Below are 27,122 nucleotides of genomic sequence, written 5' to 3' on the forward strand. Positions count from 1 at the left end.
TTATTGAAATTGATAAATATTTTATAAATGTGTTAAAATTATGTACACTGTAGCTTAAACAAATCTATAATCATATCATAAGCATTTTAAAGCTGCAATGCAACTTGATAATTATCCTCTTTAATGGCTGCCTAATATTTTAATATTCCTGTGATATGCTGGACCATAATTTAATTTACCATTCTCCTGATGTAGACATCTAGGTTGCTTACCTTAGGACTCAGAATCATGAACTAGATTAAATTTGGCTTACAAAAATTTCTGGGGATGGTTGGAATTCTTTTTCTGGACAAAACGTTGTGTTTATAGTTCACCTTGGCCTTGCCAATTTGTGTGTGTGTGTGTGTGGTCCTTTTCCTTGAAATGGTATTTATTAATAAGATTAGACCTGCTTAGATAATTACAGGGGATTAAGTACATGAAATTACGCACGTACTCGTGTGCCTAATATTTCTACTCATTGCTCCAAAACAACTCCTGCTTATTTCAGCAACTGTTCCTTGCTCAGAACAAACCTGTTTACACTTTCAGACTCACCAGGAGGTTGAGGTTGCCACGTCCCAAAACGGGACTGGGAGAGATCAGGATGCACGTCCTGGCTCTGACCAGTAGATGTCTCTATTGCATTCACCCTCTATTACAGGTGCCTTCTGAATAGGAAGGCTTGGGAGCAAAACTGATGGTGGGAGGGTTGTTCCTTTTGTCACCTTCTACCAGGCTCCACCTCCACTCTCATTTCCCCTGCCCTAGTTTCCTGATTCCCGGCATAAAGGTAATGAAAACAGGAGTGTCCTTTGAGTTTAAACACTACTTTACCAAATACGTTTGCAAAGTGGGACTAGTAACTGAAAGCAATCACTACAGAGCCGAAGCCTTTTCTCCTTAAATAGCATCATACTCTGAACTAAAAGCTGTATTACTGAGTCATAACAATTAATTACACTCGGAGGTGGTGAGAAGACAGGATTTAACGCTCTAATGCAATTTGAATTTAGGCCGTTATCTCATCCCGCTGCTATTTAAAACAAAATCACTTTTCCACGGAAGCATCTGCAACCAAGGATGGTTTCAAAGCTCAAGTCGGAAGACATCCCTGGCAACTGAATAGTCCTGTTTTAGCTTCCTGAGAGGTTTAATATGCACATTTGGATTTTCTAGATTTTCGTAATGAAGTGCATCTCTTTTTGCTTTGGGATTTTATAAAAAGAGAATTAGGAGGCTGAGAAGGTCTATTATTGTCAGCAGGACTTTTCTAGGTGTGGGAAGTGTGCATGAAGAGTTATTGGAAAAGTAAAAATATCATCTCAAAACAGAGACCACATGACCAAGCATCTGAGATGTATTTCCATGTAGGGCTGACATACCAACCCCTCATCAGAAGGGATTTACTGGTAGGTCCAGAGCAGGTAGCAGGGACTGGGGAAGTAGCTGAGAAAGTCTTGGTGGTTTTTCGGCAGGAATGGGAGGGTCCCGTGGTCATCAGGGGAGACAGAGACCAGCCTCTCAGAAGCATCTCTGTGGCTTTGCTGGAGGCTCCTAGGGCATTGAGGGTCTGGACCTGCCTGGGTGGGTGGCAGCAACTGTGTGGTGTGGAAGGAGCCATCCAGAGGCCTGGAAAAGTGCCCTGGATAGGCACTGCCACTATGTGACTCTCCTCTGGGCAACTCTGTGAATCTTGTGCTCCCCAAGCCTTGGGAGATGCGGGTTTCTGTCCCTCGGAGAGTTCTGGGAGGGTCTGGTGAGCTGAGTGCTCTGATATCTGGAAATCACTTTACCTGTGCATGACCATGGGCAGATCCTTCCAGACGTGGGGTGTTGATTTTAGTAGTGCCCGAGTAGCTCAGGACCCAGGCGGTGCACCTGCAGTGTGGTATGCCCTCGGGACCCTCCCCTGCCAGTCCCCGCTGCTCCGTAGGCCCATCTCTCAGGAGCCTTGGGCTCCCCGCACAGATGGTGTGGCCCTCCCCCTCTAGCTGTTCCTTCTGTCCCTGAGCATTTCCCACCACTTCTCCTCCCACCCTCTTCATCAGCCTCCAGAATCAGTGTAGCCTCCCCATCCTGCCAAGCTCCCCCAGCCTCCAGCCCCAGAACGTTGCCCTTTTCCCACGGTGTTTCCATGGTCAGAGCAGTTAGAGGAGTAGGGTAAGAGCCCCAGCCTCCAAGTCATCTTGAAGCCACTCACTGGCTGTGTGACTTGAATGGTCACCTAGACTCCACAAGCCTCATCTGTGTCGTCCAAACGATGGGAATGTTCATACTCACCTTGGCCAGCTGTCAAGAGGGTGGGAGGAGCTGGGCTTCTTTAGGAAAGGTAGTTATTTCACAGTGGCCCACACCACCCTCCATGCCTGGGAGCCCAGGTTGGCCCTTGGCTTATCTTTGGGTTCACAGAGCTTCCTGAGGCACCTGGCAGATCTCAGGGTGGATGGAGGACGGGGGATCTTGTGCTACCTTCCTCACCCAGGTGTAGGAGCCCCAGTCCTCTGCCCCACATGTCATGCCTCACCTGGTCCATCTTCCTCTCTTACCCCAGACATACCTGGACCCCCCTCAAAGAAGCTCTCCTCTCCCTTTCTTCACCCATCACCGCTGTTTTATTTTCTTGCCAAGATGTCTCACCACCTGACCTAGCGCCCTTTCAGGTGTTTCCTCTGTCACTGACGGTCTCCCCCAAGTAGAATGAAGCTCAGGAGAGGGGGAACATTCTCTTGTCTTCTGTGCCACTGAATCCTCAGAATCCAGCACAGGGGCTGGAGCCTAATAGATGCTCAGTTAACTCCACTGGAAGGAATGAATGGAATTCCGTGGCCCAGCACAGTGCCCGTCAAGACCCAGGCGATTCGGAGATCCCTGTTGACAGGAAGACTGAGACCCCAGAGGGCTATGGGCTCTGGCTTCAGGAAGCCCCCCCCTCTCCAGGCTCTTCCCTCGCCCAGACCCCATCCCACCCGGGGCTCCCCGGGGGAGCAGGGCCGCCGGTTCTGGACTCCGCACACTCCCCTCGCTGGGATTCAGGGTCCCCCGCGGCCGGGATGCGGGCTCCCGGGCGGGCGGGGGCCGGCCCCGGGCATGCTCAGAGCGCGCAGGTCCGGGCGGCGGCGGCGGGGGAGGAGGAGGGAGCGGTTGCCGCCACCGCCGCCGCCGCCGCCGTCGCCGCCGCCGCCGCCGTGCGCTCGTGGGCCCGGGCGGAGCTGCGCAGTCCTCTCGCAGCTGCGCCAGGACAGGCGGCTCGCGGCCGTGCCCACAAGTTGCCGGCAGCCGAGCGCCGCGCCGCCTCCCCCCGCTCGCAGCCCCCCAGCGCCCACCCCGCGGCGGCCGCCGGCCCCTGGACGTACATCCCGCGGGCGCCCACCCCAGATGTGAAGCGGCACCGCAGCCCCTCGCCCCCCAGCCCCTCGCCCCCCGGCGCCATCGACAGAGGCTCGACAGCGTCTCCTCTGCCAGACCCCGCGGCTGGAAGATGTGGCAGCCGGCCACGGAGCGCCTGCAGGTAAGGGGCACCGGGTGACCGGGGGCCAGCCTGGAGGAGAAGGTTCTCGCACCGGAGGAGCAGAGGTGGTGCGTCTGACCACTGCCAAGGATTTGCCCAAAGCGATCGTGTGTGAACGCAAGGATTAGAACCTGATGCTGTCGGCTTAACCCAGCGCTGGGCACCCCGGTAGGGGTGAGGGGTGGGGGGGGGTGATGAAATTGACGAACGCATTGCTTTGGGCGGCGCAACTTTTGCCTTGGGGATTAGTTGCCTATAGGTATATATAACGCTGGACTTTCTGACCAGCAATTTTAGATTGTATTCCACTGACACAATTTACTGGTCTGGGGTTAGGAATTTTGCATCCAGATTTTTTTTTTTTTTCTACTTTTCGTCTCCAGGAAAGACAGAACAAATGATTTGAGAAAGCATTCGTTTGCCAATATAATTTGGAAATATCAAGCTTGGTTTGGCTTGGTCATGGTATGCTGCTTATTCTATTTTATTTTCAACTATTTGTTGGAGCTCTCCCTTCGTCTCCCCTGAACCCAAGCTCCCCTACATATTTGAAAATCAAAAGTTAAATTCAGCCAGGAATAGTTAATGCCCTGGGTCATCCCATCAAAAGTTTTTCATTGCTGTCTACTGAAATGCCAAACTGCTTTTACTTTGGATTCTGAAGCCAGGGAGATGAGATGGGAAGGCGGTCAAAGTGAGAAAGAGGGGCGTTTTCAGGGAGGAGCTCATTCAGTGACACTCGGGACCCCGAAATCACCCTGACTGCAAGGTTTGACTGCCTTCGCTGGAAAATATTCTCAGGAGGAAGGGCAGCTACTCTGCCACATAAAATCCACTGAATCCTGCAGTTAAACTTTTGGCAGGCTTAGAGCCACACTGTTTCATAGTAAACTTTGAAGAAGTGTTTAAGTGATAAAATACAGCACCGTTGGAAGCTGAATGCATCTGAAGACTTGGGACAGTGGAGGCCAGGAGCCTTCACTGGCTTTGGAGGTTTCTCAATGAAAATTCAAAGGGCCAAACACGGACTGTCTGTCTCTCAGATGCTAGGAGAGTCTAACCTTTGCCTGTGAGTTCTCATACTGAGGATTAACCTGCAGAGGGCATTGCTTTTAGCAGAAGTAGATGCCTCACAACCCCATTCCAAGCCTCCCCGGGCCTGCAGTCTGGGGGAGTGGGTTCACAGTAAGAGCTTGAGACACCAGGCCAGTCCCCTAGGGTCTCAAACAGAATGAACAAGAAAAGAGATCTGTAGCCTTGAAGATAGGGAGGTGGATGACCAGCGTCCTAACTCTCTCCTTCTCTCATTAAGAGAGTCAATATTGGGCTCTGAATGATTGGCCAAAGGTGATGTAAATGTATTTCAGCCCTGGCATCCGTTACCAGTTTACGTGTGCATTCTTCCTTCAGTTCAGGGTGGTGAATTTATTCTAAAGGAAGGAGTGACTTAGCGGGGGCGGAGGGCTTCCCATCCAAGTGAGGAGAGAAGCTCTTGGAGGTCCTTAGAGAGATGAGGTCAGAATTCCTGGGGGTGGCTTTTGTGGCCTGGGGATCCGTGCCTCTGCAGAGTTTGTAGATTTTTGTCTCTTGAAGTTATTTCTACCGGCCTGTTTCATGTAGGGACTCCTGTGTGCTCCACAGCACATGACCCTTGGCAGGAGCTAGCTCTGGCTTGCGTTCTGCATGGCAATCGTTCCTCTCTAGAAATGTCCTGGCTCTTCTGTGAAATGTACACATGTGCGTTTGGCATGAGCCTGGTGTATTACAGTGTGCATTTGCAATGCATTTGTTTCATTTTGAAGTGCCAGATTGAAAGAGCAGGGGTTTTTGGCTTTTGAAAGCTCAAGTAAACATGCCTAGTCACTGACTAAAATCAAGTCACCATTGGAAGATACTTATCGACACAGGGCTTAACTTCATGCTGCCCTAATTTAAATTAGCAGCCAGACCTGGTTCTCTTTTAAAAGTATACCTCAAGCCTTGCAATTATAAAAGTGAGCCACATGGAGAAAAGTCTTTGTATTCATGGCTTCTTCCCCAATAGCAGCTTAGCTCTTCTTTACAGCACGATTTGTATGTTTTTATTTTTTGCTTCTGGGGAAGGGAGCTGTTGAGGGTGACGTGGTGAGTGAGCTGCTTGTAATGATACTTTGTTTACATTCCTTGTGGTTATTTTTGTCACTTGGGCTCTGTTTGCCGTCTGCGATTTTTTCTTCCCTTTTTTGCCCTCAAGGCACCACTGTATAGGAACGTTGGTTTCCGATTCCTCAGTGAATGGGACGCTTCACATGCCCAGATGTTGTGGCCATGGAAATGGCAATGGAAAGCGTGTTCGATGGGGAAATAATGATGAATCCCTGTCTGTAACAGAGTCAAAGCCCCACCCTCCTTACACAAATCTGTTTAACTTTCTCATACCACCTCACTGGTTTTTTTCCTCATTCATTTTTAATGCAAACATTCTAACTTAGATGAGCTTGAGTGAAGAGAATGCTTCAAGGAACTGTTCCCAGAGCTTCCTAACAGGACTAAGGAGTCAATTTCTTGTACAAATACCTAGAAACAAAAGAGGTGAGGGAAGAAAAGGACATCTTTCCTTAACTGACTTTATTAGGTCCTCTTAGATGACGCCATTCAAAAGGTCCATGGCCCAGGGAGGGAGTGTGGCTGAACTTTGTTTAGGCTAGACAGTCATCCTCTAACTAATGTGAGTCCAGTATCCAGCTCTCTTGCTCGGGAAATGGCGTCTTTGGTCAGGGTGGATTATTGTTATCAAACCCCACTTCTTCGCCAAATGAACGAACGCTGATTTTTCTGATCTGAGGCTTTGCTGTTTGACCCAAATCCAGTACAGGCAAAGTGACCTGTTGCCCCGAGCAGGGCTGAGCTGGGGAATTTCTCATTCAGTCACACAGACTGTGGCAAGTTCACCTGCCCCCCGAATGTTAAAACTTCTGTTACATCCCACTCGAGCCCTCGCTGGGAGCTTCTGCCATTAAAAATATAGTAGGATCAAAGGGGGTGTGAAGATTTAAATTACCACCCCAGCTTTTAAAATGGAATAAATATGAATTCTTCCCTTTTTACCTTCTCCTTTGCACAGCAGACTTTTTTCCTTAGAGGGACTCGGGAGAGTTATAAATTTTTTAAGAAGCAGATTTGAAACAGGCTTTTTTTCAGAAAAAGTGAAAGAGGACTTTCCAGTAAAAAAGGCTAAGTATTGGTTTTTCAACATAGAGATGAGACTACTTCTGGCCTCGATATTTTACAGTTTACATGGGTTGCCTGATTGACTTCATTGTTGGGCCGGGCAGAGGCGTTAGAAGTGACAGACTCATCGGCTCAGGAGTGTGGGCTCAGCCACGAGGAGCGTGCGTTTCCCCAGAGCGTCTGTCTTCAGGGTGCTACCACATACATTTTTTGGAAGCCTGGAAAGGTGGAGAGCAGGAGAAAGATGACTGGAGACTGAGTCTGGAACAAAGGAGATCAATGCATCCTTGCCTATCGTGTAGTTATTACAAGGACGGAATGGAGAGTAGTAGTAGAAAGGTATGGAAAAAAGTTCTGGCAAATTCTAACTGTGGAGTAGATCTATGTGTGACCATCTTCTCATGAGGCGTTCTATAAAGGTCCTAGTAATTTGCCTGTTTTTCCTGAAATTAAAATGTCTTCATGGCAGATCCAGAAAATACAGAACTTTTATCGATAAAGCTGGCTTTTGGCTTCTCAGCCTGGACCGTGTTTCCCCCTCACCATTTTTTTTTTTTCATTCACATTTTGGTCAATGGCTGTACCTTAGAACCTCCAAGAGGGTGAAATGAGGAAGGGTAGGGAGGAAACCAGATCCTGAAGAACCTTTCTTTTAGTTTCTTGTTAAACGTCTGGCTGATAAAAAGGTTTACATTTGTGACTAAATACTATTGGGTTGGCCAAAAAGTTCATTGGGTTTTAAGTAAAAAGAAAAGACATTTTTCATTTTCACCAAGAACCTTCTCGAACAACGTATTCATTAACCGAACGAACTTTTTGGCCAGCCCAATATTTGGAGATTGGAGGCGGTAACAGCACTTCTTCTCCAGCATTGTCTTGCCCTTTCTCTGCCTTGTCATATCGGGTGGATCTTGCCTTGGCCTGGAGCGTCGATTGTTCATGACTTATTTCTCTGTCATTACCCACTTCCACCTTTCCCCTGAGAAGGGAGATGGAAGAACCTTCTAAAAGATCAGCTAGAGACCGTTAGACTGGGCCCATCAGGCAGAGAGAAAAGCTTGGAAAATCCAACACTTTTCCTGGCAGACCAAATTGACAGGAGGAAAACAGAGCGAGGCAGATCATGGCAACACCAGCTTTTATGGAGCACGCGCTGTGTGTGTGGCACGACGCTAAGGGGTTTTATTTGAATTATCTAGCTCATTTACCTTCCATAACTGCTTTTATCCCCTTGTTATAGATAAAGAAACTGAAAGCCAGAGAGTTTAAATGATCTGGCCAGGGTTGGGCAGCCAGACATGATCTGAGCTGGAATTCGAAGTAGGAGGTTTGCTCTGGATCTCCATCACCGCTTTTCTGTTATTTAGAAGGATGAGACAGCAGGATGATGTACACATGCGGGTGCTGTTGTTATTAATAAATAGAATGGCAACAGTGGGGGCCTCATGGGCTCTGAGAGGCTACTTTCATATCTCTTGTTGAAGCCGTGTGGTTGCCTGCATGGACCAAGGGCTACCCTCTTTTTGGTGGCCCAAATCTCTGGGGGAAGTAAACTGCTGTGTCGTCCTCAAGCTGAAATTCCCAAGTGCCATTTAAGAGTCTCTTAAGCTGGAGCACATGGCATTTATCCAGACTAGAGACCTTGAAACTGCAATAAAGACTGATCACGTCTGCAGTCGCTCCCCATTTAGGCCAAAAATGGGAGGAAGGGAGGGAGGAGGTCGGAGAGTTCAAGAGCAATTGCTTAGAAATGAGTAATAGCTGCTCTTACAGACACACAGGTTTCTCACTAAATCGATCCTACGTTTTGCTGTTCTTTTCAGCCCTCATAGTGGAGTAAGCATGAAGCATTGGGCCTTATCCTTCCTAAAGAAAACTTGGACTTGTCATTAATTTGAGGTCTCGCAGAAGTAAAATGCTACCTTGTATCATTGGGTCATTTCTGGAGTTTTGACAAACTAGAGACCTTAAAAGCTGGCAATAACCCTGATCACTTCTGCAGTCGTTCCCCATTTAGACCAAAACTGGGGGGGAAGGGAGGGAGGAGGTCAGAGAGTTCAAGAGCAAAATCTCTACTAAGTGACTTGCAAAATGCTAGTCTTGGGAAAAAAGCTCTCTGTCCCTTGGTTACCCATTGCCTAATGTTGACTGTCCTGGGTTATCTTGGAGCATTAGGCAACGTTTTGCATTTTGTTTGATGTTCCAGATTATCTGTCTCTTCCCGCCTTCCCTCGCACTGACTCCATTCCACCGTACGAATTTGTCCCATAAATTGGATCCTGGAGCAGCTGACGCTGGACAGCCCCACGGCTATTGGCCATCAGGCTCCCTTGCACAGGGCTATTTTGACTCCTCCAATTAGCCGCAGTTTAGGGACTCGTTAGTGGTCAGCAAATAAAATCAGTCCAGAAGCACTCAATGGCTGCAGTGTGCTTTGCTCAGCCACCTTTGGGCACAAATCTAAATGGAGGCTTTATCTAAGGAGAGCAAGAAGAAATATTTGAGATATTTGTCCAAAGACCTCCTTAGAGTCTCGTGGAATTCGTTACTATCATTTTATGTTAACTTAAAAGAAAAAAAGGTTGTGATCCCAATTTAGCTGCTCTCCAGTGATAAAGCATCAGAATATTCACCAGGTCCAAACCCCAGGGCGAGAACTGGAATAGGATGGTGTCAAGGATAAAGCACAGACTTGCTTTGTGCCTTTGGCATATTCCAATGCTACCAAAGTCACAGGAGGCTCTCTCACTTAGTACTGATGCCACTTGGTATTTGCCGAGATATTCCTTCCCAGTAAGACAACCCAGGCCATCTCCTCCCCTCATGCGTTGTGACTGAGGTCTTAATTTGATAAAGGAGGTTTCAGTAGTAAGAAAAATACCACCTCCTTCTGTTCTTTGAAGCCTATGTATTAGTTGGGTCTTTTATTACTTGCACCCTTGGCTTTCCTAACTGACATGGCTACAAAGGGACCAGGAGTCAGATTCAGAGCCGGGTCTCTATGTCTTACTCATTGTTATGGGTTGAGTTGTTTCCCCCCCCACCACCACCCCGACACAGATATGTCAACATCCTAACCCTGGGACCTGTGAGTGTAGCCTTATTCGGAAATCCGGTCTGTGCAGATGTAACTGAGTGAAGGCGATGTCATACTGGATTAGGGTGAGCCCTAAACTCCATGACTAATGTCCTTATAAGGAGAGATTTGAAGACACAGAGGAGACACGGGGAAGAGGGCCATGCGAAGATGGAGACAGAGTGTGGAGTTATGCTACCACAAGCCAAGGAAAGCCAAGCACGGCTGGCAACCACCCAAGGCTAAAAGAGTCAAGGAACGATTCCTCCCTAGAGCTTTTGGAGGGGAATGGCCCTACCAACATCATGGTTTTGGATTTCCAGCCTCACAGGATTGTCAGAGAGTACATTTCTGTGGTTTTAAACCACCCAGTCTGTGGTGATGTGTTATAGCAGCTCTAGGAAGCTAACACGCTAGTACATTCATGAAACCTGCTGCCTTTGTCTGTGTTCTGTCACTGTACTTCCGAGGGCTAAGGTGTGCCCGACTTTCATATACTGGGGCTAAATTAGTGTTTCTGTATAGCACGCTTTTTGTGTTGAGTGTGAATTTGTTTATGGTGGATTTGAAAAATAATGAAAACGGACATTAGAGAACAATTAAATGCTGCTTCCTTCTCTCTCATCTACTTCTGGTCAACATCCTGGGAAAATGAAGCCAACACCGAGAGGAATGTGTGCCCTGTTGCCAAGGGAGGGGCCTCTGGAAGTAAATGTGCTCCAAGAGGTAGTTCACGCTGGTACTTAAAATTATGGGCTGGGGTGTGGAAGACAGTCAATTCCAGGAGGATCTCAGTGACCCTTTTCCAGACAGGCAGGACCGAGGGAGGCCCAGGGCTTTATTCTCAAACGATCGGGGTTGTCTGTCTCTGCAGGGTCCCGGGTAGCCAGCCTCTGGGATTTGCCTCTTCCCAGCAAGGACAACTGTAGATTGATGTTAGAATCCACTTGCAGTCAACCTCCAGGACAGCTTCAGAGTATGTCTGGTTGATTATTCGTATCTGGTTGGATGTTTTGTTTTGTTTTTCACTTGGTGACTGCATAAAGTATTTTAATGAGGTATCCATGCCTATGCTGAACTCACTTTTAAGATAAAATAAATGTCATTAGGAGTCATAGTACTCGCTTTTCTGGGCCAGCTCCTCTTTTTCATACAGTAGCCACGATGGCACAGACGTTTCCAGTCCTGACGAGGGTAAGGAGCCTGGATCGCTGCACAGCTGCTCGTTGGATTTGCGTTTCTTAGAGTGAAGAGTCACTCAAGTTTTTTTTTTTTTAATTTATTTTATTACCATAGAGTTGATTTACAGTGTTGTGTTAACTTCTGCTGTACAGCAAAGTGATTCAGTTATACATACATATATATATATATATATACACACACACACACACATGCATTCTTTTTCATCATATATATACACACACACACATGCATTCTTTTTCATCATATATACACACACACACACACATGCATTCTTTTTCATCATATATATACACACACACATGCATTCTTTTTCATCATATATACACACACACACACACGCATTCTTTTTCATCATATATACACACACACACACACATGCATTCTTTTTCATCATATATATACACACACACACACACATGCATTCTTTTTCATCATATATATACACACACACACACACATGCATTCTTTTTCATCATATATACACACACACACATGCATTCTTTTTCATCATATATACACACACACGCATTCTTTTTCATCATATATATACACACACACACACGCATTCTTTTTCATCATATATACACACACACACACATGCATTCTTTTTCATCATATATACACACACACACACATGCATTCTTTTTCATCATATATACACACACACATGCATTCTTTTTCATCATATATATACACACACACACACACATGCATTCTTTTTCATCATATATACACACACACATGCATTCTTTTTCATCATATATACACACACACACACACACATGCATTCTTTTTCATCATATATACACACACACACACATGCATTCTTTTTCATCATATATATACACACACACACACACATGCATTCTTTTTCATCATATATACACACACACACACACACACACATGCATTCTTTTTCATCATATACACACACACACACGCATTCTTTTTCATCATATATATACACACACACACACATGCATTCTTTTTCATCATATATATACACACACACACACGCATTCTTTTTCATCATATATATACACACACACACACATGCATTCTTTTTCATCATATATATATACACACACACACACACATGCATTCTTTTTCATCATATATATATACACACACACACACATGCATTCTTTTTCATCATATATACACACACACACACACATGCATTCTTTTTCATCATATATATACACACACACACACACATGCATTCTTTTTCATATATATACACACACACACACACGCATTCTTTTTCATCATATATATACACACACACATGCATTCTTTTTCATCATATATACACACACACACACACACATGCATTGTTTTTCATCATATATATACACACACACACACGCATTCTTTTTCATCATATATATATACACACACACACACACATGCATTCTTTTTCATCATATATATACACACACACACACGCATTCTTTTTCATCATATATATATACACACACACACACACATGCATTCTTTTTCATCATATATCACACACACACACACATGCATTCTTTTTCATCATATACACACACACACACACACGTGCATTCTTTTTCATCATATATATACACACACACGTGCATTCTTTTTCATCATATATATACACACACACACACGTGCATTCTTTTTCATCATATATACACACACACACACACGTGCATTCTTTTTCATCATATATATACACACACACACACATGCATTCTTTTTCATCATATATATACACACACACACACATGCATTCTTTTTCATCATATATATATACACACACACACACACACGCATTCTTTTTCATCATATATATATACACACACACACATGCATTCTTTTTCATCATATATACACACACACACACATGCATTCTTTTTCATCATATATATATACACACACACACACACATGCATTCTTTTTCATCATATATATACACACACACACACATGCATTCTTTTTCATCATATATATACACACACACACACATGCATTCTTTTTCATCATATATACACACACACACACACACACATGCATTCTTTTTCATCATATATATACACACACACACACATGCATTCTTTTTCATCATATATATACACACACACACACATGCATTCTTTTTCATCATATATATACACACACACACACACATGCATTCTTTTTCATCATATATATACACACACACACATGCATTCTTTTTCATCATATATACACACACACATGCATTCTTTTTCATCATATATACACACACACACATGCATTCTTTTTCATCATATATATACACACACACACATGCATTCTTTTTCATCATATATATACACACACACACACGCATTCTTTTTCATCATATATACACACACACACACACGTGCATTCTTTTTCATCATATATACACACACACACACGTGCATTCTTTTTCATCATATATACACACACACGTGCATTCTTTTTCATCATATATATACACACACACACGTGCATTCTTTTTCATCATATATATACACACACACACATGTGCATTCTTTTTCATCATATATACACACACACACACGCATTCTTTTTCATCATATATACACACACACACACATGCATTCTTTTTCATCATATATACACACACACACACATGCATTCTTTTTCATCATATATACACACACACACACACGCATTCTTTTTCATCATATATACACACACACACACGTGCATTCTTTTTCATCATATATACACACACACACACACGTGCATTCTTTTTCATCATATATACACACACACGTGCATTCTTTTTCATCATATATATACACACACACACGTTCATTCTTTTTCATCATATATATACACACACACACATGTGCATTCTTTTTCATCATATACACACACACACACACGCATTCTTTTTCATCATATATACACACACACACACGCATTCTTTTTCATCATATATATACACACACACACACACATGCATTCTTTTTCATCATATATACACACACACACACATGCATTCTTTTTCATCATATATATATACACACACACACACATGCATTCTTTTTCATCATATATATACACACACACACATGCATTCTTTTTCATCATATATATACACACACACACACATGCATTCTTTTTCATCATATATATATACACACACACACGCATTCTTTTTCATCATATATATACACACACACACATGCATTCTTTTTCATCATATATATACACACACACACACACGCATTCTTTTTCATCATATATATATACACACACACACATGCATTCTTTTTCATCATATATATACACACACACACACACGCATTCTTTTTCATCATATATATATACACACACACACACACATGCATTCTTTTTCATCATATATACACACACACACACATGCATTCTTTTTCATCATATATACACACACACACACGTGCATTCTTTTTCATCATATATACACACACACACGTGCATTCTTTTTCATCATATATATACACACACACACACGTGCATTCTTTTTCATCATATATACACACACACACACACACGTGCATTCTTTTTCATCATATATATACACACACACACACACATGCATTCTTTTTCATCATATATATACACACACACACACATGCATTCTTTTTCATCATATATAATACACACACACACACACACGCATTCTTTTTCATCATATATATATACACACACACACATGCATTCTTTTTCATCATATATACACACACACACACACATGCATTCTTTTTCATCATATATATATACACACACACACACACATGCATTCTTTTTCATCATATATACACACACACACACATGCATTCTTTTTCATCATATATATACACACACACACACATGCATTCTTTTTCATCATATATATACACACACACACACACACACATGCATTCTTTTTCATCATATATATATACACACACACACATGCATTCTTTTTCATCATATATATACACACACACACACACATGCATTCTTTTTCATCATATATATACACACACACACACACATGCATTCTTTTTCATCATATATATACACACACACACCACACACACACATGCATTCTTTTTCATCATATATATACACACACACACATGCATTCTTTTTCATCATATATATACACACACACACACACATGCATTCTTTTTCATCATATATATACACACACACACACACATGCATTCTTTTTCATCATATATATACACACACACACACGCATTCTTTTTCATCATATATACACACACACACACACGTGCATTCTTTTTCATCATATATACACACACACGTGCATTCTTTTTCATCATATATATACACACACACACGTGCATTCTTTTTCATCATATATATACACACACACATGTGCATTCTTTTTCATCATATATACACACACACACACGCATTCTTTTTCATCATATATACACACACACACACACATGCATTCTTTTTCATCATATACACACACACACACACGCATTCTTTTTCATCATATATACACACACACACACACGCATTCTTTTTCATCATATATATACACACACACACACACATGCATTCTTTTTCATCATATATACACACACACACACATGCATTCTTTTTCATCATATATATACACACACACACACATGCATTCTTTTTCATCATATATACACACACACACATGCATTCTTTTTCATCATATATACACACACACACACATGCATTCTTTTTCATCATATATATATACACACACACACATGCATTCTTTTTCATCATATATATATACACACACACACATGCATTCTTTTTCATCATATATATACACACACACACACATGCATTCTTTTTCATCATATATATACACACACACACACATGCATTCTTTTTCATCATATATATACACACACACACACACATGCATTCTTTTTCATCATATATACACACACACACACGTGCATTCTTTTTCATCATATATATACACACACACACACACATGCATTCTTTTTCATCATATATATACACACACACACACACATGCATTCTTTTTCATCATATATATACACACACACACACATGCATTCTTTTTCATCATATATATACACACACACACACACACATGCATTCTTTTTCATCATATATACACACACACACCCGACACACACACACATGCATTCTTTTTCATCATATATACACACACACACACACACATGCATTCTTTTTCATCATATATACACACACACACACACATGCATTCTTTTTCATCATATATATACACGCACACACACACATGCATTTTCATCATATATACACACACACACATGCATTCTTTTTCATCATATATATACACACACACACACATGCATTCTTTTTCATCATATATACACACACACACACATGCATTCTTTTTCATCATATATATATACACACACACACACACACATGCATTCTTTTTCATCATATATATATATATACACACAGACACACACACACACATGCATTCTTTTTCATCATATATACACACACACACACACATGCATTCTTTTTCATCATATATATATATATACACACAGACACACACACACATGCATTCTTTTTCATCATATATATACACACACACACATGCATTCTTTTTCATCATATATACACACACACACATGCATTCTTTTTCATCATATATATACACACACACACACATGCATTCTTTTTCATCATATATACACACACACACACACACGCAGTCTTTTTCATCATATATACACACACACACACGCATTCTTTTTCATCATATATATACACACACACACACACACTCATGCATTCTTTTTCGTCATATATATACACACACACACACACATGCATTCTTTTTCATCATATATATACACACACACACACACATGCATTCTTTTTCATCATATATATACACACACACACACACATGCATTCTTTTTCATCATATATACACACACACACACATGCATTCTTTTTCATCATATATATACACACACACACACACATGCATTCTTTTTCATCATATATATACACGCACACACACACACACACATGCATTCTTTTTCATCATATATACACGCACACACACACACACATGCATTCTTTTTCATCATATATATACACACACACACACACATGCATTCTTTTTCATCATATATATACACGCACACACACAGACACACATGCATTCTTTTTCATCATATATATACACACACACACACATGCATTCTTTTTCATCATATATATACACGCACACACACACACACACACACACATGCATTCTTTTTCATCATGGTTTGTCACAGGATACTGAGAATCACTCAAGTTTTGAAAGGCTGCTTTACTTTCCACTCTCTTCCTCAGTAGGGAAGGATGCTGCACATGTGAAAGGGAGGGAGAGGTGCCAGGAGAAAGGGGCTCCTTAATCGTTATCCTTTCTTAATAGTAGATCCACCCTAATCCTTTCATGACAAACCCTTCCCCACGGTTTCTGTGTAATTGTGGGTCTGGGGATAAACACGCAGATACTGTAGCCCCTTCTGCCCACCGCATGCTTTGATGTCTACATCAGGAACCAGCTTTCCCTCAGGTGTGTACGGCATCCTGGTGTACAAGCCACCTATAATGCGGGACAGTAGACACTGCTGTTTACTTTCTGTGTCTTCTGAGGCTGCTCCCTAGGCACGGACCTGGGGGCTGCGGGACCGTGGTGCTGATGAGTGGCTGTTGCTACTTTTTTTTTGCTTTAGGTTTAACTGCTTGGGAGCTTAGTGCATTAGTTTCGCAGGGCCGCTCTAATGAAGTACCACAAGCTGGGTGGCTTAAGCAACAGAAATGTACTGTTTCATAGTTCAGGAGGATGGATATCTCCAATCAGGTTGCGTGAAGGGTCGATAGCTTCCGAGGGCCGTGAGGGAGAATCTTTTCCATGCCTCCCTCCCAGGTTCCGGTAGTTTGCTGCAAATCTTCGGCTTTCCTTGGCTTGTGGCAGCTTCACTCCAGCTGAAGCTTTGCATGGTGTTCTCCCCATGTGTTTTTCTCTGTGTCCAAATTTCCTTTCTTATAAGGACACCGGTCATATCGGATTAGGGGCCCACCCTAATCCAGTATGATCTCATTCTAACGTAACTAATTATATCTGCAATGATCCTATTTCCAAATAAGGTCACATTCTGAGGTACTAGGGTTTAGGACTTTTACATATGAAATTTTTGGGGACACAATTCAACCTATAATACTTAGTGTGGAATTTTTTTGGGGGGGAGTTATCCCTCATGTACCAAAATATTTCTCCCTACTAGAACCAACCACCAAAAAAACCCAGTTTTTTTCCAAGTGGTGGTACAGATGTGTAATGGAATAGGGTGCACATCCTCTGCATGGCAAAGTCATGGCTACTATTTTAGACTTGATTTGACTCAAAAATTACAAAATAATATCTGCTTAGGGTACCAGGAAGTTGATAATCTTGTTCATTCCCTCATTCTCAGTGCTGCCCATGAAGGAAACTCATGTGATCTGTCTGGTAGTTTTTTGCCCATAATTTTCCCTAGGTTTTTGCAAACACATACAAATATATAGATACATATTTAGGTTTTTCTCGTTTGTTTAAATAATATAATCATTATATATATAAAACTCTGTAACTTTTTTCACTTTACAGAATGTTTCTTGGATCTCTCTTCTGGTCAGTACATGTAGCCCCAACTCATTCCTTTTACTCCCTACATAAAATTTTGTGGTGGAGCTGGACTGTAATTTATTCAGTCCTTCCTGTATCAGGGAATATTTGGGTTGTACCCATTTTTTGTTGTGGTTGTTTTCCTCCCGTAAATAATACTGTTATAAGGATCTGCACACTATCATTGTGCTTGTATTTCTTTAGATGGAACTGATAAAATTGGAGTTGCTGAATCAAAGAGGATGCACATTTTAAATTTTAGCAGCTGTCAGCGAGGGCCTTTTTTGAGAGTTCTCCTTTTTGATCAGAAGTGAATGTGATTTTGACAGAAGTGTAAAGAAATAGTTTGCTGGAGAAAGGATAGTCTTTTCAACGAAACGATGCGGAAACAATCCATATGCAAAACAGCAAAATCAATAACATCAACAACAAACCCAAAACTTCAGTCTGTACCTCATACATATTCTATACAAAAATTCACCTAAAATGAATCATAGACCCAGGTGTACCACAAAACCATAAAACTTCTAGACAGAAACAGCAGAAAATCTTTGTTTGCATCTGTGTAAACATTACTACAGTCAAGGTAATGAACAGATCCACTACACCCAAAAGTTTCTTTGGGTTGGGCAAAGATTTCCTAGAACAATAACAAAAACACATGGAATAAAAGAAAACTTGGGTAAATTGGACTTCATCAAAATTCTGCTCTTTAAAGAGCAGGACATTTCTGCTCTTTAAAGATATTTATAAGAGAATGAAAAGAAGACACAGACTGGGAGAAAATACTTGCAAATCATATATTTATAATAAAGGGCTTGTATCCAGGATATATAAAGAACTCTGAAAACTCAATACTGTAACAAGATAAACAACCCAATTAAAGAAAATGAGCAAATGATTTGAACAAAAAAGTTATATGGATAGGAAATCAACACATGAAAACACGTCATTAGTCATTAGGAAAATGCAAATTAAAAGCACAATGAGATAACACTGCCCAACTATAGAACAGCTAAAATTAAAAAGGCTTCAACCGTACCAATTGTTGGCAAGGACGTCGAGGAACCGGACCTCTCATGCACTGCTGGTGGGGATGTAAAATGACTCAAATCAGAATTACAGCTGCCTGAGCCTGGGGTGGGAGGAACTTTTGGGGGTGTTGGATGTGTTCAGCATCTTGATTATGGTGATGGTTTCATGGGCTTGTACATATGTCAAAACTTACAAACTTGTGCAGTGTACTACATGTCACTTATACCTGAAGCTGTTAGAGTGCACGTGAAATTTTCACTGTATGCCAAGCACAGTGCCAGGTGTTGGGAACTAAACAATAATACTAGTTTCTGCTCTCACTTCGAATTCTCTGTAGTTTTTGTTTTCTTTTAACTGGATATTAAAATTCTAGCCCAGAATGTAAATAATGAACTCTATATTTTTCTTAGAGTTCCATTCTCTCCTTTTCAAACATTTCTTTGTTTACTTCCTGAAATGACATTTGCCATCCATCTCAGTTTGCCCAAGGATCTGAGAGAAACTGGTAGTTGAGCAAGAGAAGAAATCCAGACCAAAGGATGGAACGTTCAAGCTGATGCCTTGGTGGATCTTCCTCATTCAGGATGGCCCCTTTAACCTCCATCCTCCCAGGGACGCATTTCTCACTTCTTTCTAACATGTTGGTTTTCCAGCTGACTTTTCCAGCTGCCCCAGTCCTCTGGGCCCTTTTTAGCCCTGTATCTTAGCATCTGATTCCTCCCCTAGTGGCCAGTAGACTCAGGAGATTTTGCTATCGAAAGGGTGAATTTCTGGTATTGTGATCCCTGCAGCTGGTCGGGCCACCTGCCTGCCATTCTTCCTCCTGTGATAGAAAACACACAGAGAATACATTCTGCAAAACCATTTGTGGGTCTTGAGTCTAGTTTGCGGATGTAATATGCCTAGCAAACATCGGGTCTGGATTTCTTATGGAACAATTCTTTTTCTCAAGAAGATAGCAACTACAACATTTTAGATAAGGTGCAACAACTTTACCAATGGCCATTGAACTTTAGTAAAAAGCTATTGAGAAGCATATGAAAATAACTTTAGTTTAGAAAACATTCTTCCCCTCAGGGAGGAAAATTTGAGGAATTTGATTTCATCTCTTTTAAAGGGCAAGGAATAGACGCCTTTGTTTAATAAATATATAATGAGATCGTGTGGCATCTTGTCCAATCTGAGGTCCTGTTGAGGTGATGGGGCGCTATTAGTAACTAATGAGAACAGCAGGCATGACCTGTGAGTCCATCTCCTGGCAAACCAGAATGTGTGGTCACTCCTGAGTGTGGCACATAAAATGCTAGACTTCTGTTCCTCTGTTTACTTTAGGGGTGAAGGAAAGAAATGAAATGGGTTGAGGTGAGGGATGGCAGATGGGTGAGAAAGTCAAGCAGAGGGGAGACTGGGGAGCTGAGGGGGTAAAGGATGGGCAGACACCAAACGAGGAAGAAAGGGAAGGGCGGGGGAGTGAGCACCATGCCTGGCATGTCTGCGTGCGCCACAAAGGTTAGCTGTCTGTCACACCTTCAATGCAGCTGTCGGCTTTGATACATTATTCCTTTGAGCAAAGGCATCAGATGCTCACACCTGCTCAGTGATGCCGAATGTTTTGGTGGATTACCTGGCTTTCTTGGAAAAACAGTTCTTTTCAGATGAAGAGCCTGGAAACTTTGAGGGGAAAAAAAGGTAGGTCCAAAGCCACAGGGGTGAGCAGTAAGGGAGAAATGGGAGGTGATGGGAGAATAAGCTTGTCCCTCAGTATCTGAGGGGGCGTTTGTTCCAGGACCCCCGCGGGTACCAAAATCCGTGGATGCTCAAGTCCCTTATATAAAATGATGCAGTACAGTTGGCCCTGCGTGTCTGTGGATGCTGAACCCGCAGATACGGATGGTGACTGTATTTCTTTAGGGTACAGATCAGGCTGCCTGTGGCCCCTACAAGCTACTGAATAGTGGAAAGACCGTGGGGTTTTTAATCACCCACGGATCCAAATCTTGGCTGCTTCACTTATTGGGGGTTATCTCAGGGCCTCTGATTTATATTTTTTCAACTTTAAGATGGGGATAATAACATTTAGCTCCTGACTGTCAGTTGAAATGTGGGATACATGGTATCTGGCACGTTATTGGGAGTTGGTAAATACTAATTTCTTCCCCTACTTCAGATCCAAGAGTGAACTAGGAATAGCAGTGTAGCGTTTTGGAACCAAGCAGACAAGTTTTGTGTTTCCCAAAGTCTGTTCCATGAAGCACAAGCTCAGCGAGCTGCTCTTAGGAGTCTTGCCACAAGGAGTTCAGTCTCTGGGTAGGTTTGGGAAGCACCAGGTGAAGCACAGGACTTCTTGTAGCCTTTCAGATGCCAATGCCCTGTGAATTTCCACAGGAGGGGAGAAGATAATCCCTATATAAAGGCGCACCCACTATCCAGGGCACTTCGATATACAACCTGAACTTAAAGTTGACAAACTGTGGGCCTGAGGTTTGGCTCTAGCTTACAAAAATGTTTCCTTTGGCCCCTTCAGTGTATATGAAAACATCACAAATTAGTCTCCAGGATTGAAAAATTAGAGGAATTTATAAAGAAAGCTGGTCTTTCTGATTCTCTCAAAAACGCGGACAGTCCAACCACCATGGGCCCAGGTTCTCCCATAGCGATCGCTGACCAGACGCTGCTCCACTGGGGTCGGGTGTGGCCTCCAGCTCCACCCAGGCCTTACGGAGCATGTCTCACTTATCACATCGCCTGCTGGGTCCTGCAGGTACTGGGATTGGGGACCCCGATCCAGCTTAGCAACTTCATTTGGCTGGTGAGAGAATTGAATGCCAAGTTCATGTTCTGTTGGAATCAGGACCAGATCCTTGGTCTCATGACTCTTTTTAAAAAAATTATTATTAATTTGTTTATTTTTGGCTGCGTTGGGTCTTCGTTGCTGCGTGCGGGCTTTCTTCAGTTGCGTTGAGCGGGGGCTACTCTTCGTTGCAGTGTGCGGGCTTCTCATTGCGGTGGCTTCTCTTGTTGCGGAGCACGGGGCCCTAGGTGCGTGGGCTTCAGTAGTTGCAGCACGTGGGCTCAGTAGTTGTGGCTCACGGGCTTTAGAGCACAGGCTCAGTAGTTGTGGTGCACGGGCTTAGTTACTCCACGGTATGTGGGATCTTCCTGGACCAGGGCTCGAACCCGTGTCCCCTGCATTGGCAGGCGGATTCTTAACCACTGCGCCACCAGGGAAGTCCCAGTCTCCTGACTCTTCAAGGCCAATGTGATAAACAATTGTGTGACTAAGTTTATTTGTTTAGCACCGTCCATAGTTCTCCCGGCACCACTCTGGGAGCCCACCCTCAGCTCCAGAAGTGGGGTTCCTCCTCGCATTTTCTGCCCTTTAGCACATTGTTGGTGGGGGGCTGCCTCTGGGCAGAAGTGGGAGGCTCCTCCCACTTCTCACTAAACACCAGTCACCCAGTTCCTACATCTCCCACACCAGGTAACTAAAATTCCTCACTGTTATGGTATTGGCTCTTTGGGAGCATTTTTACTGCCAAACATTGGAACAGATTGCTTCCAAAAAAGGGGGTAAATTTAGAGGGTGGAGAGTAGTTTTAAATTGAATGGATCTCCACCTTTTTGCCACAGGTTATCAACCTATGAAGAACCATTCAAATGCTATTTTAGGAAACCCAAACTGAAAGACACCTGTAAGGGTGGCAACACCTTTATAATTAAGAATCCCCGTTTCACCAAAAACACACCCAAAAGCACCTTGCAAGTGTTTTCTGATCATCCTGGGAGCAGATCTGCTGCTGCTTTCATTTACCTTCCCAGGTTGCCACTGTTCTACTTAACTCTGCCCATTTCCTGCAGCATTAGGGGATTCTGATTATTTTTGGTATTAAAAGTACTTGGAATTAACTCAGACAGTGGCTTGAGCTATAAAACAATGAATTAGACCCCCAACCTTCAACCATCTACTCGGTTCACTGAAAGCACAAGTGCTGAGCACTTCCTGGTTCCTTAGTTTTCGATCATTCCTCTGGGTTAGGCTCTCTAACTATAGGTTTGAGACAGTTTCCTATTGATCTTCCAACAAAGGTTTATGAACTTTATTGATAACTATCCTAAAAATTATTGCACACTCTAATCAGACCCAGAGTTAGAACTGTCTATCATCTATCTATGTATCTGTCTATCTATCTATCTATCCTTCTAATTTAATCTATTCTAATTGAATCTAGCAAAAAAGGAAAGGGGTGATTCTGGCTGCAGAATACGAAAGTCCTGGTCAATCTACAAGCTCAGAAAATATAATTACACCTTAAATACTTACAGAGTTATGAAAAAGGTTGACTTTTGGTTAGGAAGGAAAAAATTCAAATGCTTTTGAAGTACTTTTCAATAAAAGATAGTTATGCCTTTGAAACGTTAAAATAAGACTGAAGTAAAACTCTTCAAATGCCAGTCACATCATGAAGGGAGAGATTTAGTTGTACTTGAAAACCTAGACTAAGGACAGGTGCTACCACTAAGCCTAAAACTCTTAGCTCTGAGCTTCCTGGCAGCCTAAGTAAGAAGAGAAACATAATGAGTTATTTGGCCCTCATTACCTAATAGAAGAATAGGATGTACATCAGCTCATCTGCAGCCCCGGACATTTTCCTAAATTGAAGACCCTGGAAATTACATGTGGGACATCATAACACCGACTATTGGGCAATAACATTATTTGTAGTTTTTGCCAAAGTTGTCCTTAGAAGTTGAAAAAATAAACAATTCAGTAGGAATGCTAAGACTGTTTATGTAGAAGTGGACATCTGTGTTTTTTTCTGCCCGTCTTCATTTCCCATGTTCTGCTAACAGCACCCCGATTTTGCTTTTGGGAACTGTTCTTCCCCTGGTCCAGTGGGGGGACCTCATTCAGAGGGGCCTGGCAATCAGTGTGCCCTCCTTTAGCTGTGGGGTCGATGTGTACCCCAAATGTCTAGATTAGTCAGACAATTTCTCCCAAAAGTGGGAATCCTGAGCAGGGTGGCAGAAAGGCTGAAAGTAGCCAAAACCTGGTCATTCTACTCACCGTGATCTGTAGAAACTCTGTAGTCCTCCTGCATGGACCCTGGGAGCAACTTGATACCTGTCCTTTCTGAGCTTGGTCCTTCTACCCTCCTTCTAATCCAGTGTCACTCCAATTATTTATTTATTTATTTTTCTGCCTCCACGAGCCAGAGTTGGTACCAATTGCTTGTAACCGCAAAACTCTGATTGATGTACAGGTAGATTTTCTTTTTTTTGAACCGTTTAACATTCAGTCTTCAAATTCTGTTTCACAGAAGGTGATATGTAGAACAGAACGTATGTGTGGAGGAAAGTGAGGGAGCCATGCTTGAAGGATCTCCAGGATACCAACCAGAAACCCAGGGATGCACACATGCCCCTTCTTGTGGGTACACCTTCTTTGTAAAACTTGTACATGCTTACTAAAGAATGGATGCAAATATTCCCCCCACCCCGGAATTTCTTATGCATATACCCTTACTTTAGTAAGTGCCACTGAACAAAAATAATCCTAATTATCCTATAGTCCTGGCCCACAGCTTCCAAGTACTGGCCTGTCACTGGAGAAAGATTTCTGTCTTCGTTGTTTATAAGGGTGTAGCCCTGCTATTGGCATCTGCTACAAATCTTAAGGTTTTTATAACTTGGATGTCATTTTCACCTTCCTGCCAAATCTCTGCACTGAAAAAGCAGAGCGTCATGTTAAGTAATGATGCTTTTACTGCATCCAAAACAAATAAAGTATTTTGGTACACATAGTCAAGTGAATCCCGCTTGTCTCTTGTCTCTTGTCTCCGGAGCCTGGGGTAGAAATGGTGTCTGGGACACAAACAGCTGTTTTGGCCAAAATAGCTGAAAAGACAGGGTCTCAGGCTGTCTGAGCCTCAGTTTTTGAGAAACATTTGTAATTATTGGTTAAAAATGTGAATGGCTCTGTAAGTTCACTCTAGGACAATGTGGATTCTTGAGCCCAGAAAGTTAAATACCTACAAGTTTGGCAGTCTTGACCTTCTGGGTAGAGAATGCAGTTCCCTAGTTTTCAAGACCTGCTTTGCCACTTTGATTTAATACAAGGCGGAAATCTTCAAAACAAAGTTCTCTGGATGCAGGAAAAGTTCATCTGGCATCAGTTAGCTTGGGCATCTCCCGCCCCCTTCCTCACCCCACCCCCCTTGTCTTTTCTCTAGGAGCTTGATGCTTTGTAGAAAATGAATGGCTTTGCAAAAGTGCAAATTTGGGAGAGTGTTGTACAACCAAAGAAAATTCAAATCAGCATTCCCCCTGTGGGAATCCTCTTGCGGAAATTGAAATTATATTTAAATATTCATTAAACCGCCAATATCTGTTTTAGGATGTTGACAGACTGTCTGAATGGTACAGCTCAATGGTTTTCTGGAAGTAGAGCAGTCTAGAGAATGAAGAATACAGAGTCTAAAAAGCCTGCTAATTGATGTGTCCTGCTCTCTGCTGTGTTAATGGTAAATAGCACAGGCTCAAGGCTGATCTCTTTACTCCTTGGCCCAGAGAACTGGCCTTTTTCTTCATAACGTAGTTGAATGCCCTTGTTGAACAGAGGCTGACCCGGGAGATATGTGTGTGCTCTGAACAGGAGGGCCTGTGTGCTGGCAGGGTACCTACGAGCAGGGCAAGCGTTCAGTGAAAACTTGGAGGGAGTCTTTTGGAAATAAAACTTAATTTGCAGGGACCTCAACGTTACACATGAGGTAGGTTTGCTCTGCGATTTGGGGCCACATCTGTGTTTTCTCTCTTTTTTTTTTGAGCCTCTTCCTTTCTTGCTTCTCTCCTCCTCCTTTCCTCACAATTAATGGGAGTGGAGTTCTTTCCATTCCTGAATTTCTTCGAACTCTCTGGCTAACTGCTGAGTCGTTAGACACTTTTTATAGCTTTCCCAAGGGGTGATCATCACCTCTCTTTTCTCCCATCTTCCTGTTTCAGTGACTGTTCGCTCCTGATGAGCTGAAAGTCACAGCTAAATTGGACAAAAACAAATTTGGCTGTGGCTCAAAGCCATTGCTTATTTGGAGGGATTTTCTTTCTTTTTTTCTTAACTTTCTTTCTTTTTTGGCGTATGGTTAAGAGGGTATTATCTTTGCATTAGATAGTCATCAAAACTCATTTCTTGGATTGTGGAGGAAGAGAACAAATGGAACCATTTTGATCTGAGGACTGGAAGAAATTGATATATTGTTGATTTCTTGTAAAATGCACTAAAAAGTCTGTCTTGGAACTGAGCAGATGCCTGCTTTTGTCATGTTAAAGGACTGAGGCTATTTATCTTTTTTAATTTCGATTATTGGCCCCTCTAGATAGGAAATTGAAGCTTGATTTGAAGCTGTTAATGCATCATGGTAAATAAAAAT

At 42.4% G+C, this 27,122-nt stretch overlaps 1 protein-coding gene across 2 annotated transcripts in view; it reads left to right on the forward strand.

The window, feature by feature from the left end:
• The first annotated feature begins 3,145 nt into the window (after positions 1-3,145).
• Positions 3,146-27,122, forward strand: part of PID1 (phosphotyrosine interaction domain containing 1) — a 262,768-nt gene continuing 238,791 nt past the window's right edge. Inside the window, exon 1 of one of the 2 annotated variants that reach the window (XM_022567887.3) lies at positions 3,146-3,490. In XM_022567887.3, the coding sequence (XP_022423595.1) occupies positions 3,461-3,490 (30 nt within the window). In that variant the 5' untranslated portion in view covers positions 3,146-3,460. The remainder of the gene's footprint in view (positions 3,491-27,122) is intronic. The other variant, XM_022567888.3, reaches the window with a different exon arrangement.

Source organism: Delphinapterus leucas, chromosome 8, assembly GCF_059928025.1.
Source record: "Delphinapterus leucas isolate spDelLeu-1000000601 "Yukka" chromosome 8, BTC_Dleu_Yukka2, whole genome shotgun sequence".
NCBI classification, from domain to species: Eukaryota; Metazoa; Chordata; class Mammalia; order Artiodactyla; family Monodontidae; genus Delphinapterus; species Delphinapterus leucas.